At 42.2% G+C, this 14,830-nt stretch overlaps 1 protein-coding gene across 2 annotated transcripts in view; it reads left to right on the top strand.

Annotated features, from left to right (window-relative positions):
* XYLT1 (xylosyltransferase 1) overlaps positions 1-14,830 on the top strand; it is a 175,188-nt gene that overhangs the window by 112,313 nt on the left and 48,045 nt on the right. For both annotated transcript variants that reach the window (XM_050317853.1, XM_050317854.1), the window contains 2 exons: positions 164-336; positions 968-1,170. In XM_050317853.1, the coding sequence (XP_050173810.1) occupies positions 164-336; positions 968-1,170 (376 nt within the window). The remainder of the gene's footprint in view (positions 1-163; positions 337-967; positions 1,171-14,830) is intronic.

Raw genomic sequence — 14,830 nt, 5'->3', positions numbered from 1 at the left:
AGGGGTGTGATCTTGATGGGGCTCAGGCTGGCACCCCTTTTGAGTTCTTGCTCTACCATAGAAACTGCTTTTGAAGAGAGGGCTGAGGTGGAATGTGTACTGCTCACTGCACCCCTGCCATGTGGATACACTCAGAGATGTCCTGTGTTTTGTTTTTGAACAGGAAAAGCCAACAACAATGTACAGTGGGATGAGGACTCCGTAGAATACATGCCAGCCAACCCAGTCAGGATCGCATTTGTCTTGGTTGTTCATGGCAGAGCTTCTCGGCAGCTCCAACGCATGTTTAAGGCTATTTACCATAAAGACCATTTTTATTACATTCATGTTGACAAGGTAATATATCACTGGTTATAAATTGCCTGTCTCACCATCTGTCAGTCTACCCATCTTTGTCATCTTCTTCATCTTCTCTTTACCTCTGCTGCATAAAGTGCACATCACTTTTTGTCTCTTCATCTGTTACATGTTTGGAGCCTCTTCTTTTTCTTTCTTATTTTTCTTTCTTGTTATCTTCTTTATGTAAGAGCCTTCATTTCTCCTTCTGTGTCAATGAGCATCTCTCCATGTCTGTTTGTTGTACATTTAGTTATCAGCAACCAATAAGTTGATGCAGACTGAGGTGGTGGCCTGAGGTGCCTTAGGCAAGTTACACACTATAAAAGGGAGCTGGTAACATTCACCTCCTTTATGAAAGCCCCTTGGGATCTACAATGACAAATGATGAATAAGAGCTAATCACATTGATTAGTGATTACTGTAGTTGTAATAAAATGAATTAAACAGGGTTCTTTGTAAATTTGGCAAATAAGCATTTAGCAAAAGAAGGTTGTGTGCCATAGTAAGTGAGGGCAAAGCAATGGCAGCCCTCGGTGAGTCAGGAAGTAAGGGTTGGTGGTTAGTGAATACAGGGAGAGAAAATTTTGGACAGAATAACTTGAATGTATTACTTTTTTCTCCTGTAAAGCGATCCAATTACTTGCATCGACAAGTGCTCCAGTTTGCCAGCCAGTACCCAAACGTGAGAGTCACTTCTTGGAGAATGGCAACTATCTGGGGAGGAGCAAGTCTTCTGTCCACCTACCTGCAGACCATGAGGGACTTAATGGAGATGAATGACTGGCCATGGGATTTCTTCATTAACCTCAGTGCTGCTGACTACCCAATCAGGTACAATGAGCATTTGAAGAATGTACATGTTTTGTTCCTAAAGGAAATAAATATGGATATAAGGGATGACATGGCCATGCTGTGCTGCAAGAACTACAGTCAGAGGGGCAGTTTCTTTTGTTTTATAGCAGAATACTCCTCTTGGTGAGGCAGGTGTCTGACAGGCACACTTCAGCCAAGGAGACAATCACCTCACTGTACCCTGTGTGTCTTCCACTTCCTTGGGAGGGACTGCAGCTGTGAGCAGGGTACCAGCACTGGGCCTTCACTTTCACTGAGGGGCTGCTCTAATTAGTCAGTATTTCCAGCAAAAGAGGCAATAGAGGATGAGTGAAGTAGCAGGAAGTGCTGGGGCTCAGCAAATGAACCCCAGGCATGGAGAGATTCCTCCCTCCCAGGGCTCTGATTAACAGTTTGATTTGATGTCTCAGCAAGTGTTAAAGGTATGAATACAGATTCAGGGAAGGTAATGTTCTCCTCTCCCTTCTTTTAGTACTTTTTCTGTGGAGGATAAGGGTTGTAGAAGTGACAAATAACTAGGTAGGAGTCAATTATGTCTTCAGCACCAACCGTTGCCTGAATATCTTTATTCAGATGTCATCAGGTAGAGAACTTCCACGCAACCACATGATAAGGCTCGTGATTTTAAGTGAAATTATATTCCTTCTGGATTTACATCACCCAGGTCTCACAGCTTTATTCCATAAGTTTACTACATTGTGCAAAAGTAGATAGTCTGTAAAAAAATCCCGAAACCAAACGGAAAAAACAACCAACCACCCAACCAAAGCAAAAAATCCAGAAAGTACCACCCCAAAAAAACCCCAAGTGTCCTTAAACTGTTTGGTTTAGGCTATAAGAGCTATTAAGAAGAAGGAAACAGGAAATTCTCCTCGTGGCTTCAGTTTCCCTCTGTGTTGAAATAAATCGATGAAAGGGGAAGTAACTTTCTTGGGCGATTTTCTGATGAGTGATGCTATAACATGGTTCTAATATTCCTAGAAAAGAAATATAAAAGATACTTCCACCGATTAGATTTCTCCAAGATCTCTCTCAAAGTACGAGTCCCTTCCTGAAGCTGCTTCTTGCACAGAAATCTCACCACTGAGGTGAAAAATGAAAATAAACATGAGGCCTTAGGAAGGGTTCTGTGAGGACTGACAAAAGGCTTTATTGCTGGTGCCCATTTCTAAGCACTGTCAGACAAATGCAGTGCATTTAGGGGAGAAAAAGTAGAGAAGAGCACAAGTCACTGAGGTTGCATTGATATTAGAACATGGGGATTTGAATTAAGAAATCATGGTATTTCACATTGCATCAGCATTAAACACTTTCAGTGTCCAACAGAAACAGACTTAACAGTTTTGATATATTATCCTTGCTAGTTCTGTGTCAGTCTCCTGAGTTTTGGGAAAAGCTAGCTTGTTATCCCCTATCGTTCACTTTCCTGGTGAGGAATGCTGTATTGATGCTGAAAGTGGGCTAATGCAAGGCCGTAAAGGAAGAGGTAGGTGATGGCACTTTTGAATCAAGTAAGATAAATTGTAAGAGAAAATTGCTGAAGGTCTCATGTAGTACTAGACTAGTTCCAGCAGATATGTCCAGTTATCCTGTGTTGCTGAGTCCACCCTAACCATTGTGTAATGCTGAGGCCATGACCTGTGGCAGTCTGAACTGTTCTTAGGTCAAACCACAGGGCCAGATGGGGTCAGTGGCTCACAGACATGGCCATAAACAATCACAGGGTTTGTTGAGTAGAGTGTAGTCAGTTCAGTGTTAATGGATTCTTTGTAATAATGCCGTGGCATCTTGCAGTCATTCAAGCTCTGAACAAGTCCCATTCAGCTGGAGAAATTCCAGGCGCTCGTTTCTTCAGGGAGGGAGCTCTTGAAGGTCGTGGTTCTCCACTGCAGCTGCTCTCAGAGCTGTGTGGTGGGCTCTCACCAGCCAGGCAGCACCTCAAGCACTCCCTTTCCTTTCTGTCAGAGTATTCTGTTACCAGAACTGAAGGTGATGTGCTTTCTCTTCACACCATGATGCTCTTCAACAAAAAGTAAGAAGCCTTTTTTAGCGCTGCAGCTTCAATGACAGTGACTTATAAGTATGGTTAGAGTTTTTTAATATGGAGTATTACAGCTATAAACCCTGGAAAATGTTATCAAATACATATATGAGTCCATTTCATTTTCTGAGGGTTTTTTTTCTCTTGTTTCAGACTTCATGCCATGATTTGTCAAATAATGGTCTAGGTTTGGTTTATGTTTCTCTCACTGGTTAGTCATATTGCAGTGGGTTTTGCTAGGTTTCCCTGCATAACAACATATGAATTTTGTGGATTAATAGTTTTTATCCAGAGCTGCTTCATATTAAGCTTTTGCTTCCCATCTGCCATTCCATCTGTAACACTGAAACCTTTACTACTTCTCTTCTGATAATAAAAGCTAATCCAGCCTTCTAAGTCAGAAAAACATATTCAGTATGTGAGGTTAATACTATATGATGAAGCCTAAATCTGTCCAGGGAGCAGTCTGGTGTGTTCATGGGCTGCAGTAGAATTGCTAGGAGCCCTTCATCCTTCAGAAGAGATGTCCAGAACCAGATGTTAAGGATCATACTATTTAAAGGCACAGGAGAAAAAATATTAGAACTATTCATTTTATGAAGGAAACAATTAAAAATGTGGAAAACAAAATACATGCAGGCCAGGAAAATTCAGATACCCCTATTATTCTCCCTCACGGCTGAATGCTTCGTTTGTGGGGTCTGTGGGTCCAGTACCTGGCAGAAAGGAGGTCCTAATCCATGTGCCTCTCCTTGTTACTGCAGTAGAAATCGCTGGGCAATAGTCTGGATGTGAAGGTACCTTCAACAAAAATTCTGTGTTTCCCTTTAGTCATGAAGCAATATGCTATTTATTGGCCTAAGTGAAATAATGTGGTGCATTATCCAACCTTGACTCCATTCAGCTCTGTTAGACATTCTCAGCAGGAAAAGGAGGGATGAAATGGCTAAAGACAAATCTCCACAAGAAACTCTGAGGTGGGAGGTTGTGTAACTGCCCCTCCTTTTGCCCTGGGCTTGTGAATGAGAAAGGAGCACATGCTTCCAGAGTTCTCAAGAAATATCTCAACCAGTCATTGAATTCATGAAGAAATGAAAGAAACCAGCACCTTCCTTCCTTTTCCTTAACTTTTTAAATTTTAGTGGTATGTTTTACTTATTTGAAGTCTTTTCTTTTGAGAGCCTATTTCAAAACCCTGTGGGAAAGCTATTGATGTCTTTAACCTCTTACTTTACATGGGTATCTATTTGCATTATTTATTATCTCCAACAAACAGCATCGAGTAGTCAACCTTATGTTCAGGGACTGAAATTTCACTCCCAACAAGGTGAACTATGGTAGAGCATCTATTCATGCTGAATGTTTAATGTGCATTGCAGGAGTCCTTGGATAATGTGGCAGGTGAAGTGTTGCACCACTTAAATTAAGAAGTTTAATGAGATCATTTAACAGTGAATGTCATGTCAGCGCTTACCTGGCCACAAAGCTTGTATAAAGAATAAACATAATGAAACATCTGAACTATTTATAATTTACAGTAAATCACTGAGCCTCAATCACCAAAGGGATCACCAAATCTAATTGCCAGCTAATGCTTGGTCTTTAATAAAGGTCAAGCAAAATTATTAGCAGAAGCTTGGGGAGTGCTTCAGAATAGTGAGAAAATAAAGTGTCTTATTGGTGGAGCCAGGAATGGAGATATGACTGCCTTTTCATTTATGAGCAATCAGGTATAACAACAGAACTTAAAATAAACCCAGTGAAACTGCTTGTGTTTTGCTGCTTGACACTTTTTTATGATGAAGTTGTGTAGCCCTACTTTTCACAAAAGCCTGTGTTGTGAGGACTCGTTTGGATGAGACACCTTTAATAGAGGTTTTGGTCTGGCACTTGAATGAAATGGGTATCATAACACAAATAGCATCTGAGGTACTGCAGACTCCGGGAAGTAAATGGGATGATCTGACTGGGACTGGTCCCTTAAACAGGTGCCAATTTGGTGTAATTTATGGAGATCATCTTTGTCAATTAGAATCACACACAGAAATTAAGAAAAATGAGCTAGCAAAGAACTATTGACGGACTTGCTCTTGCTTCATTATGTAGTCCTCTGAGGATCAAGGTAACATTGTTAGTGCTAAATAGCAATGTTCATCTAAAGATTTAGATGCTCCTTTAGAAACTTGAGGAATGCCCTTTGATGCCAGACTCAAGCTGTCAGGCTGCTTTTGCAAAACTTCTCAGCTTTTGCAATGTGTAGGCTTGAAATGCAATATTGGAAATGAAGGGAAATTTCTTCTTAGAACTGAAATAAAGCACTTCACTTTCACATACATTTCTCTAGCTTTGTGAGGAACGTCTAAGACTCAGTTGTGCCCTCTTGATGGCAATGAATTTAGAAATCCCAAAGCCAGCAGAGCTGCTGAAAGCTGTTTAATGGCAAATAGGATCACTCAAACCATTAACTAGAAAGGCAGTTCCTCTTGGTCTCTGTCTTAATTTACTTGTTTTAATTTAACAATTTTGTGTCTCACTAAGATTCAGACTTCAGAGCTGTCCTCCACAGATGTTTCCTTCCTGGCATTCTGTAAGCTGTTGCTGGACATGAAAGCCTGGATAAAAGATACTGATTTTCAGAGCTGAATTTGACCTTACACCCCATATGAAGCCACATGTTGCAACGCTGATCTGAAATGCATGCCTTGTCACTAGAATAATGTACCAGGCAGTAGGCAAATATTGCAGTGTTCTTTAAAGTGCCCTTTCAAATGTTATCCTGAGCTGAAGCACTGCTAAATCATATCTGTACATCTAGATGGGAGTGCAGCACAGGTAGCTTTTGCAGTACAACATCTGTTAAGATGCCAGTGCCTGAGGTTTTTATCTCGGTATTGTCACTGACATTGTATGTGGTTTTGTTTGCTCAGAATATCTTTATCTGGCAATCCAGATGTCAATCCACTCTTAATGCTTCACAGGGAATCTTTTTTCCTGTCCAAAAAGGAACTTTATCAATGTTTTTCTTGAATCTGCATTCTCTAAGAATTTCAGATTCACTTCTTTCTTTAATCCCTGAAATAACCTTTTCTCCTCTTCTTTCTTCCTTTTGCCAGCACATTTGCTTGAGATTTATATATATTTCGAAGGTTATCTTTTTAGTTTGCTATTCCATTTCTCTGGTTTACTGTTAAATTATCAGTGGTTGGCAAGGCAGTGGTTTTGTGCATGGTCACAAATGGGTGGGGTGAAATGTTGAAATTATTGTGGCTTAAAAATTTTATTTACCTCTGGTGTTGACTTAATGTTTTCTTTAAGCTGGCAAATGTTAGTGGTGGGAGGCCCACCCTTTCTCTGTGCAGCCACGGCAACAGAGGTTACTCTGTCCGCCCCTCCTGGATTTAAGGATGTAAAGCAGCTTTTGCTTTTGGAGAATTGTCACATCTGCAGCTCATAGTAACTTCTGTGGATATTTAGTCCTTCTGAGATGTGCTGCATAGCAACCTCAGTCTGGCAACAGGAATAAATGCACCCCAAACTGGAGACTGGTTTGGATATCGAGACATCTTTACAGTGTGGAGATTAAAGATGCATCGATAAGGCACACTTTTAGAATAGGATTTTTACTCGAAGTGCCCTTGTACTTGGCAGCACGTTTCCTTGTTGATTACAGTGCTAAACGTTGAGCCCTTTATCTCTTCCTATGTGAGCTGAAGCATCTGAGCCAGTGTCTCAGGCCACTGCAGGGACTGCCTGGCAGAAGGAAGCCCCAGATGCCAAGCTCTGCAGTTTGATGGGCGCTGCAGCCTCCGAGCACTGCTGGGCTGCCTGGCTGGTACCCACTTCTGGCTTGGCCCTGGGGCTGCTCACAGGGGGGTTCTCCAGCAAAGAGCCAAAGGGTTTTCATCTGTTTGCCATTTGCTTTCTGGGCACAATTTGTTTCTTACTTATTTATGACTGAGAAAAAAGCCTGTCTGCTAAAAGAGAGTTAAATGTGTGTCTTCACTGGATACCATTCAGCCTGATCTGTAAACGATAACAGCACAAATGTTGTGATAATGTGCACCATTGGTTCCTAGGCAACAGTTGCATCTTTTGTCTTCAGGATGCTAGGATAGTATTTTTGTAAGGCTAACCAATGTGTTGGGGCTGAGGAAGGCATTGAGCAGCATGGGGGATCTTGCCAGCTCAGCTATTTCTCCTTCACAGCTCCAGAGCTATTTATGAAACCTGTTTTTCACTTACAACTTGTCTTTGTGGACAGAAAGTGTGGGGTAACCAAGTCCTTTGTGCAGAATGGCACAATTGTACTTTAAATCCATGGTTAGCAAAATTCCCCATTAGCTACCCCATACTGGCAAGCCCATGCCATGGCTCTCAGTTGCTCGCTGCATTCCTGGGAGAGAAGCTCCAGTGGGGTTTAAGTGAGATGTTGATCACTAGAGAAATCCCAGGTGTGATCTTTCTCTCTTGTGCACTCTCCCACAACTTTGCTTCAAGTGGCTTTTACTCTGGATTAAATGTGAAGTGGGTAACAGAAGCTGCAGAGAAACAGGTGTCCTTGTGGTGTTTACCTGGCTTTTGTGAGAACCTTTAATCTCTCTTCAACTTGGTTTTGGGTTTGGGGTTTTTTTGTTGTTGGGGTTTTTTTCCGAAAGTTCAGTAAAATCATTATCAAATTCCAAAAGCTAAAACTGCTTGAAAAAGGGAAATATTCCTATTATAACATTCCATTTCAAACATGCTCTCCCTTCGTGGTCTCGGTGAATTCTCTCAGGAAATTAAAAACCTGCTGAAATTGCCATTAAGACACTTTTTTGTTTAGATTTCAGATGCCATTTACAATAAAACAGCTGCAAAATAATATCTGGTGGCAGTTCAAAGTGAAGATAACAAAACATGTGCTATTATACCTTTCCCAAGTCACTCTTAAATAGCTGAGAACCAAAAGGCCATTAAAGGGTGAGCCAAAATGTTGTTCTGATTTAGTCTCTTAGTGGTGATATTGAAATAGAGAAGACAAGGAGAGATGGATAGATTAATTCTTTCCCTGGAAGAGAGGGCTAAAAATGTAAGAGTTAAATGATATTTGCTGTTTAAGATTTTTCAGCCAATTGAGACATAAATTCAGGTCTTATCTTGGTATTAAATTATGCACTTTAACTTTTTGTTATTCAGGATTACTGCCTGTGAATGAGCTGAACAGATGATTTGAGTGAAATACATTGGAATGGAATTAAAGCTGCTTTGGAACAACAGATAGTTTTTTAAAAGTGCTTTAATATAAATAAAACGCAGTAGTAACCCACTGTGGTTACAGAGCAAGGGTGGGTGGCACAAGTGTGCAGTCCCACCTGCCTCTTGCTTTCCTTTGATTCAGTGGAAACTCCTTTTCCCCAGAATCATAGTGCAAGGTAAGAACCAGCTGGCCATCAGCTGCCTCACTCCCTGGGATTTATGGGGAGCACTGGTGGGAAATACTGTATTTACTTGGACAGAGGCATCCAGTGTTGCTCTCAGTGCTGCTGTCACTCAGTGAAGTCCCTAAGACCACACCACGTGCTGATGCTCTTAGCCTTTATTCTCTTCTGCAGGGAACAAACCCCTTCATCAGTCTATAAGTGCTCAGAGGAGCCGGCCCAGCTCAGCTCTCACATCTCTGTCCACCCAAAGCAGAGTCTGTGTGCACTGTCTGTGCTGCAGAGCTTGGGTGGTTTGGAAGACAGTAGAGCCACCTCTCTGTGTGGTGTTCTTCGTCTATAGGGATGTGCTGCAGAATGTGGCTCTTTTTCCTCAAGCTTCTTTTTATTAATTTTTTTTATATTCCCAACTAGTGTCAACTATTAAATCTTTGTATTTTGAGATACTGTGGAAGCCTTGACCTGGTAGTGCTGAAATTCTAGACCTAAATTTTACTGTGCAATCCCAGCTAGAATTAGGGACTAGTTGGCTTTTACAGTTGCACTACTTCATTTCTGCTCATCCTGCACAGCACTGCTAGTCATTTATATACTTCTGAATCTCTCCATATAAATAGTGGTGCTGAATGCCGTTGACTGTGGTTGTGATGATCCATCTGTAGTTCCAGGCTGATCGGAGGGGATGAGGCCCTAAATGGTTCATTGTAACACACATTCCACTCTGCTGCACGCTGTTTAATTATATCCATCATTCAGCATTACTTGATGAACCAGCTGTAGGCACAAGCATCCCTAAGCTTTCATCAGGATAATTGCACTCTTTGCCACATTAGGAACTGGTTTGGGGCCAAGTCTTTTCCAAATACAGACTCAATCTCAGTTTAAAAGTTTGCTGCCCCAAACTCATCTCTGGCAAATAATCTTGCCACAGTGCCTTCCTGGGGCAGCTGAAAACTGAAAGATCTATAAATCCAAATCGGTTGTTTGTGTCACATTATGGCTTTAAATAATTGGGGCAGCTTTGGAGGACATTTTAGCACCAACTCAGACCATTGTGTTCTGAAGATGTGATGTACCATTCCAGTCAGGTGCAAGGTAGCTTCCAGATTATTTCTGTGGCAGGGGCTTGCAGGGAATGGGGCTATGCTTGCTCTGTGAGGGTCAGCATCATTGCTATAACCCATGACAAGGTGGTATTGTGTAGGCACTGAAACTGTTCCCACAGGGCTCAAGTCACATTGCAGGTGGCAGCTGCAGAACTACACCCTGATCTTTCTTTGGGGTGGGAGACTGGTACATGTGATGTGTCAAGAGATACCAGTGCTGGTATCATCACAAAGCTCTTGGAGGACCTCCAGGTTCATGAACCATTGCAGCCCAGAAGGGGAGAGACAGCCAGGACATCCCTCCAGGTCACTGCTACACAGTAGGGCTTGGCAGTGTCAGGAGATCACTGATGACAGACTGCCTTTTCTATGGACTTTTCTTGAGTCAAAGTGAACCACAGGCTCTCTTCGAGTCCCGGTGTTAAATAAGACTGTTCTAGTTGCAGCTCTGTTAAGCACAGCAGTGAGCAGGAGCATCAGCCTCCCACCCTCCCAGTAGTTTTCTCATCAGCCCCAGTTATGTCAGTTAATGGATCTATAATTCCCTTTGCAGTTTTCTCACTCAGATATTCTCTCTGCCGCATGTTTGTGCCCCATATCCCAGCTCTGCATTCTTCACTTACTCCAAAACAGTCCCAACGAAGAGTAGCGCAGGTCATCAGCTGGCACTGATTGTCAAAATAAGATTATTGCTCAACCCAAATAAAGGTAACAAAATTTGACCTTCTGTTGTTAAAACCAATTAAGTTTCCTTCCATCAACTCTCAGTTCATTATCCCTTTCACCCCCCAGGCCCTGTTCTTCCATCTTTTCAGGCTTGGTGCAGAATTAATGTTAAATCCCATTAGCCTGACCCTGTTTTCCCTGTTTTGCCTTCTGGTCCTTTGAATTGATGCACTCCGACAGGTTGATTCAGCAGCTCAGGGATCTAAGGGAGTGGCAGGGCCAGGAGGAGCTTCAGGAAGGGACTGGTTTACAGTAATTCACTTTACTTTTAAATGAGTTTGTGAAAGGGCCTCAGCAGAGGGGTCTCATCAGGGGGATGAAGAGCTCTGGGCTGCACTGTGGCACAGAGAGCACCACACAGCCCTTCTGCTGGTGGAGTCCCATCACTCTTCTCTGGGCATACTCTAGTTAGAAGATTAAAGCTGCCCACTGCTTGAGTGTATACTACCTCTTTCCTTTCCCTTGAAAGTGTGAGATGGGGAAAAAAACAAGGTTTTTTACCCAGGTCCATCTTTCCCACTGCATCAGAAGGACTGTCTACTCTCAGGGCAATGTCAGACTACGTTGGCCAGATATTGTGTAGGTCTGTGCTGCAAATTAAACAGGGAGATGGCAAGACCCAATACCAGTACGACTAATTTTGTGGCCCCTCAGAAAGGGCTCTCCTTCTTCCATTTTCAGCAGGAGCGTGGTGGTCTCAGTTCCCTGCTACTTGCAAGCTTAGTGTAAGTGATCTCCATTTCATCACTGACATGAAGTTCTGGGTGGCCACTGTGTTGTGTGGCAACGGGGACTGTATCTGGTGAGCTTTGCAGAAGGTGCTGGACCCCCACATTTGGGAGGGTCTGCCAGGGCTTCACCTGCTCAGAGCCACTGGGAGGTGGCCCTGCAAAGAGGGTCTGTGGTGGAGTGGCTTCAGTGGCGAGCTGAGTGTGCAGGGAGGGATGCTTTCACTGAGTCCTGCAGTGAACCATCTTTGGTGTCTGTCAGGAACGCACTGATTTTGAAAGGGGAAGATAGGATTGAATGGCTTTCGTTTCCTGGCGTGGCAGATTTGTGAGGGTGGGGCAAGGGGATGAATCACGGCCTGTGGGTGAGCGAGTTACGTGTCAGAAACTGAGAAATGGCCAAAAGTTAACATTTAAGTTGGAAAAGCGGCATCTTAACAACTGTATCCAGAAAAGCAAAGACTTCTCGTGAGCCTTAAGCTGCAGGACTCTCTGATGACTGTGGAACGCAGAGTCCACAATGATGGGCTTTAAATCTGAGTTGGATCTGCTGGGTAGATCCACCCCTGCCACACAGCCTGGCCCAGGCTGACACCCCTCACATTATCCTCCTGCATGTGCCAGTGAGGGCCCCAGCCCCAAGGGAAGGTGTCTCAGGAGGGGAGTGCCATGCACACAGCTGCCTTTCCCCACAGATGCCGGAGGGTCTCGCTCTGGCAGGACAATGGGATTGTACTCGCAGACTGACAAGACTTCGATCTGCAGGCAAAGCTCTGCAACGATGAGCAGGGTGGAGAGGGCAGAAGTAGTAATTCTGGTTATGACTGAGTTTACTTCACATAAAACATTCTCAAAGTTTCTCTCTTCCCACTTTCTTGGAAGAAAGTCAGCATTTTTTATTGTAATTGCTCAACCTAATGAGCAAATCATTTTTCTTATTGACTTGTGCAAATAAAATTTTAGATGGATGCAGGAATGCACAAATTAGATGAAGTGAACGGTTGCTTTAAATCTATGCTCATATCTAGTTTTAATTTCTTCCCTTTTACACAAAACTCTTGGTAATTTAATTTTAGAGATGGTGAAAAAAAATTGTAAAATATACACGGTATAAACAAACAAAAAGATCCCATTCAGCCCAATATCGGGACTTTTTTCTTTTAAACAAAGTCTCACTAATTCGAGTAATGAACTTGATAATTTCTGCAGCTCACTCCACTTGCTTATTTAATCAGTGATTATTGTTTTCATCAAAATGGGATGTATCGTGTAGGCAGATGAGGTTCTACATGAATATGCAGCAGCAGACAAACACTGGGAAAACGCAAAGCAGGGAGCATCTTTCTGTACTAAATAAAATCCCAGTGCTTTGATAAAGCTAAAATTATATCATGTTTAGTTTTAATAATTAAATATCCTTGGGTATTAGCAGCTGCTTAGTCAAGTATTTCAGTACTCTTTCATTTATTATTTTTTATAAGTTATTTTTCAACAGATATTAAGTGGACTCAGATGTTTTGGTGAGATAGGGTGGTCGTGTCTATCTTAACCCTTTGTAGAGCTGCATCCTTACAAATGATATTCTGGCATCCCCAGGAGAATGGCTTGTGTTTGGTCCATCAGGAATTCATGTGTTAGCTTGTTCAGTGTGGTAGTTTTCTGTATTGATCTCTGCATTGAGGCAGTGATTAGTAATGGGATGGCTTGTTATTGTAATAACAGGTAAAGGCAACTCTGTGAAATTATCTTGGCAAATACATTTCAGCAGCTGTTAGAAGTGATGTAGTAACTGGCAGCAATTACATTTGCTGCCACTCTGACACGATGAATGGGCCTTTCGGAAAGAAGTGGTTGCTCAGGGATTTTTCCTATGGAGAATCACCTGCCATGAGACATGTAAGCAAGGAAAAACAGAGCAGTTCTCAGAGTGATAGGAAGACACCTCTGATTTTCATCTATTAATACACTGGCACACATGCTGACAATACATTTTCACAGCCCCTAAGCTGGGAAACACCACAAAACCTTTGTTATGATTTCCCATAGCCTGTTCCAAGAACAGAGAGCTGGGTTTATGGTCTGGCTTACACTAGCATAAACTGAGTGCCCTGCACTGATTTTGGAGCATTACAGACATGAAAACAGAATGAAATAATGTCCTTTGTATAGAGCTTTATCAGTGGGAAAGAGGATAGAAAAAGGTGTTCTTTCCATTGATTAAAGGACTTGCAAGAAGGAACTTGTCTCACTATTGAGGGTACTAAAACTATTAGTATTTTAAGGAATAAAATGTGTTTAATTTTTGTACTACTTTCTTCAAACATGCACTTCGTAGAAGATTGGGCAGAATGTGCATTTACCAATGTTTCTGTCACTTGATAAGTTTTTTTTCTAGAGGGACAAAGCTCTTATTGTCATAAAAGTTTTTAAATAGAAATATACTGAAAATGAGAGATAATAACAGCAAAGACATTATGTTTTTTTCCTTGTAGGATTAAAACTAAGTAAATAACCTCATTACATTTAGGCATTCTGAGCATGAATCCTCTTTAAACATGCATCTCAATGTAAATTTCAACGTGGCTTAAAGCTGTGTAGCTGACCTCTTCAGGTACACTGCTGCTTCCTGCTCACTGTCTATCAAAATGATCATTTACGTCAACACTCAACTTCCCTGTTGATGGAAATGAAAAATATGATAGACCTTTGGCAATGTAATATTAAAACAGTCTTTCTGTGCCAAATTGTCAGCAGATAGTGTGTGTTCGTTAGCTTCACACTCTGCATTCAATCAATCCTTACACTCTTGATAGAAGGAGGTGAAAAACGTTCAAACTTGGAGTTGTTGACGTCATCCCCCTAACCAGTGCATTTTTATAATGAAAATCACTATTCTTTCCATTTGTGCTAACCACAGTTACCTTGGAAAGTTGCTGACTAAAGTGTTAATGGTAGCTATTAGTGGAAGGTCAGCTAAAGTGACTGGGAACATTGGCCTCATTGTGCTTTGTGTGAACCCATCAGCCTGCATGTGACAATTTTCCTATGAAGTTCTTCCCAGTATGGGCAAACTCACCTGCCTCTGCCTGCATAGATGGTTTTCCTCCCTTTGTATCATTAATTTGGGAAGAATTCAGCTTGAACCAGAGGGATGACTGTTTTTGGCTTGTCTTCTGAAAGCCTGCCATGTGGCGTGGAGAGTAAATATGGGCAAGAACAAGTAATTGGTTGTGCTGCTCAGGGAAGAGCAGAGCTGAGCCGAGCTGGAGCGCTGCTGCCAAGGATCCTGGCCTGGCTCTGGAGTGGCAGCTGTGCCCCTCCGTGGGCCCACCATGGACCAGAGTCAGACACCTTCCACTCTGCTCCTGGAGGGTGTTGCATCCTGTCTGCAAAGGCAGAAGAGACCCAAAACACATGTATTGCTTATCCCTTGCATGCCTGTTAACCACAGCAGGGGTGGTGACATTTAACCACTGACCCCACTAGAGAACAAAAATTAAAACAGGAGGTTTTATGTTAGGCTTTTTTTTCTTAGTTTGTAGATTTGTGTTGGTGGGATCCAAAGCCAAAAAAGGCTGGAAACAAGCTATAAATGTGCCAGAGCCATGATAAACAGACTCT

The sequence above is a fragment of the Myiozetetes cayanensis genome, unplaced genomic scaffold (genome assembly GCF_022539395.1).
Source record: "Myiozetetes cayanensis isolate MyiCay16 unplaced genomic scaffold, myiCay2020 scf20-37, whole genome shotgun sequence".
NCBI classification, from domain to species: domain Eukaryota; kingdom Metazoa; phylum Chordata; class Aves; order Passeriformes; family Tyrannidae; genus Myiozetetes; species Myiozetetes cayanensis.
Note: the sequence above shows the minus strand (reverse complement) of the source record. Positions and strands in the feature narration are given on the sequence as shown.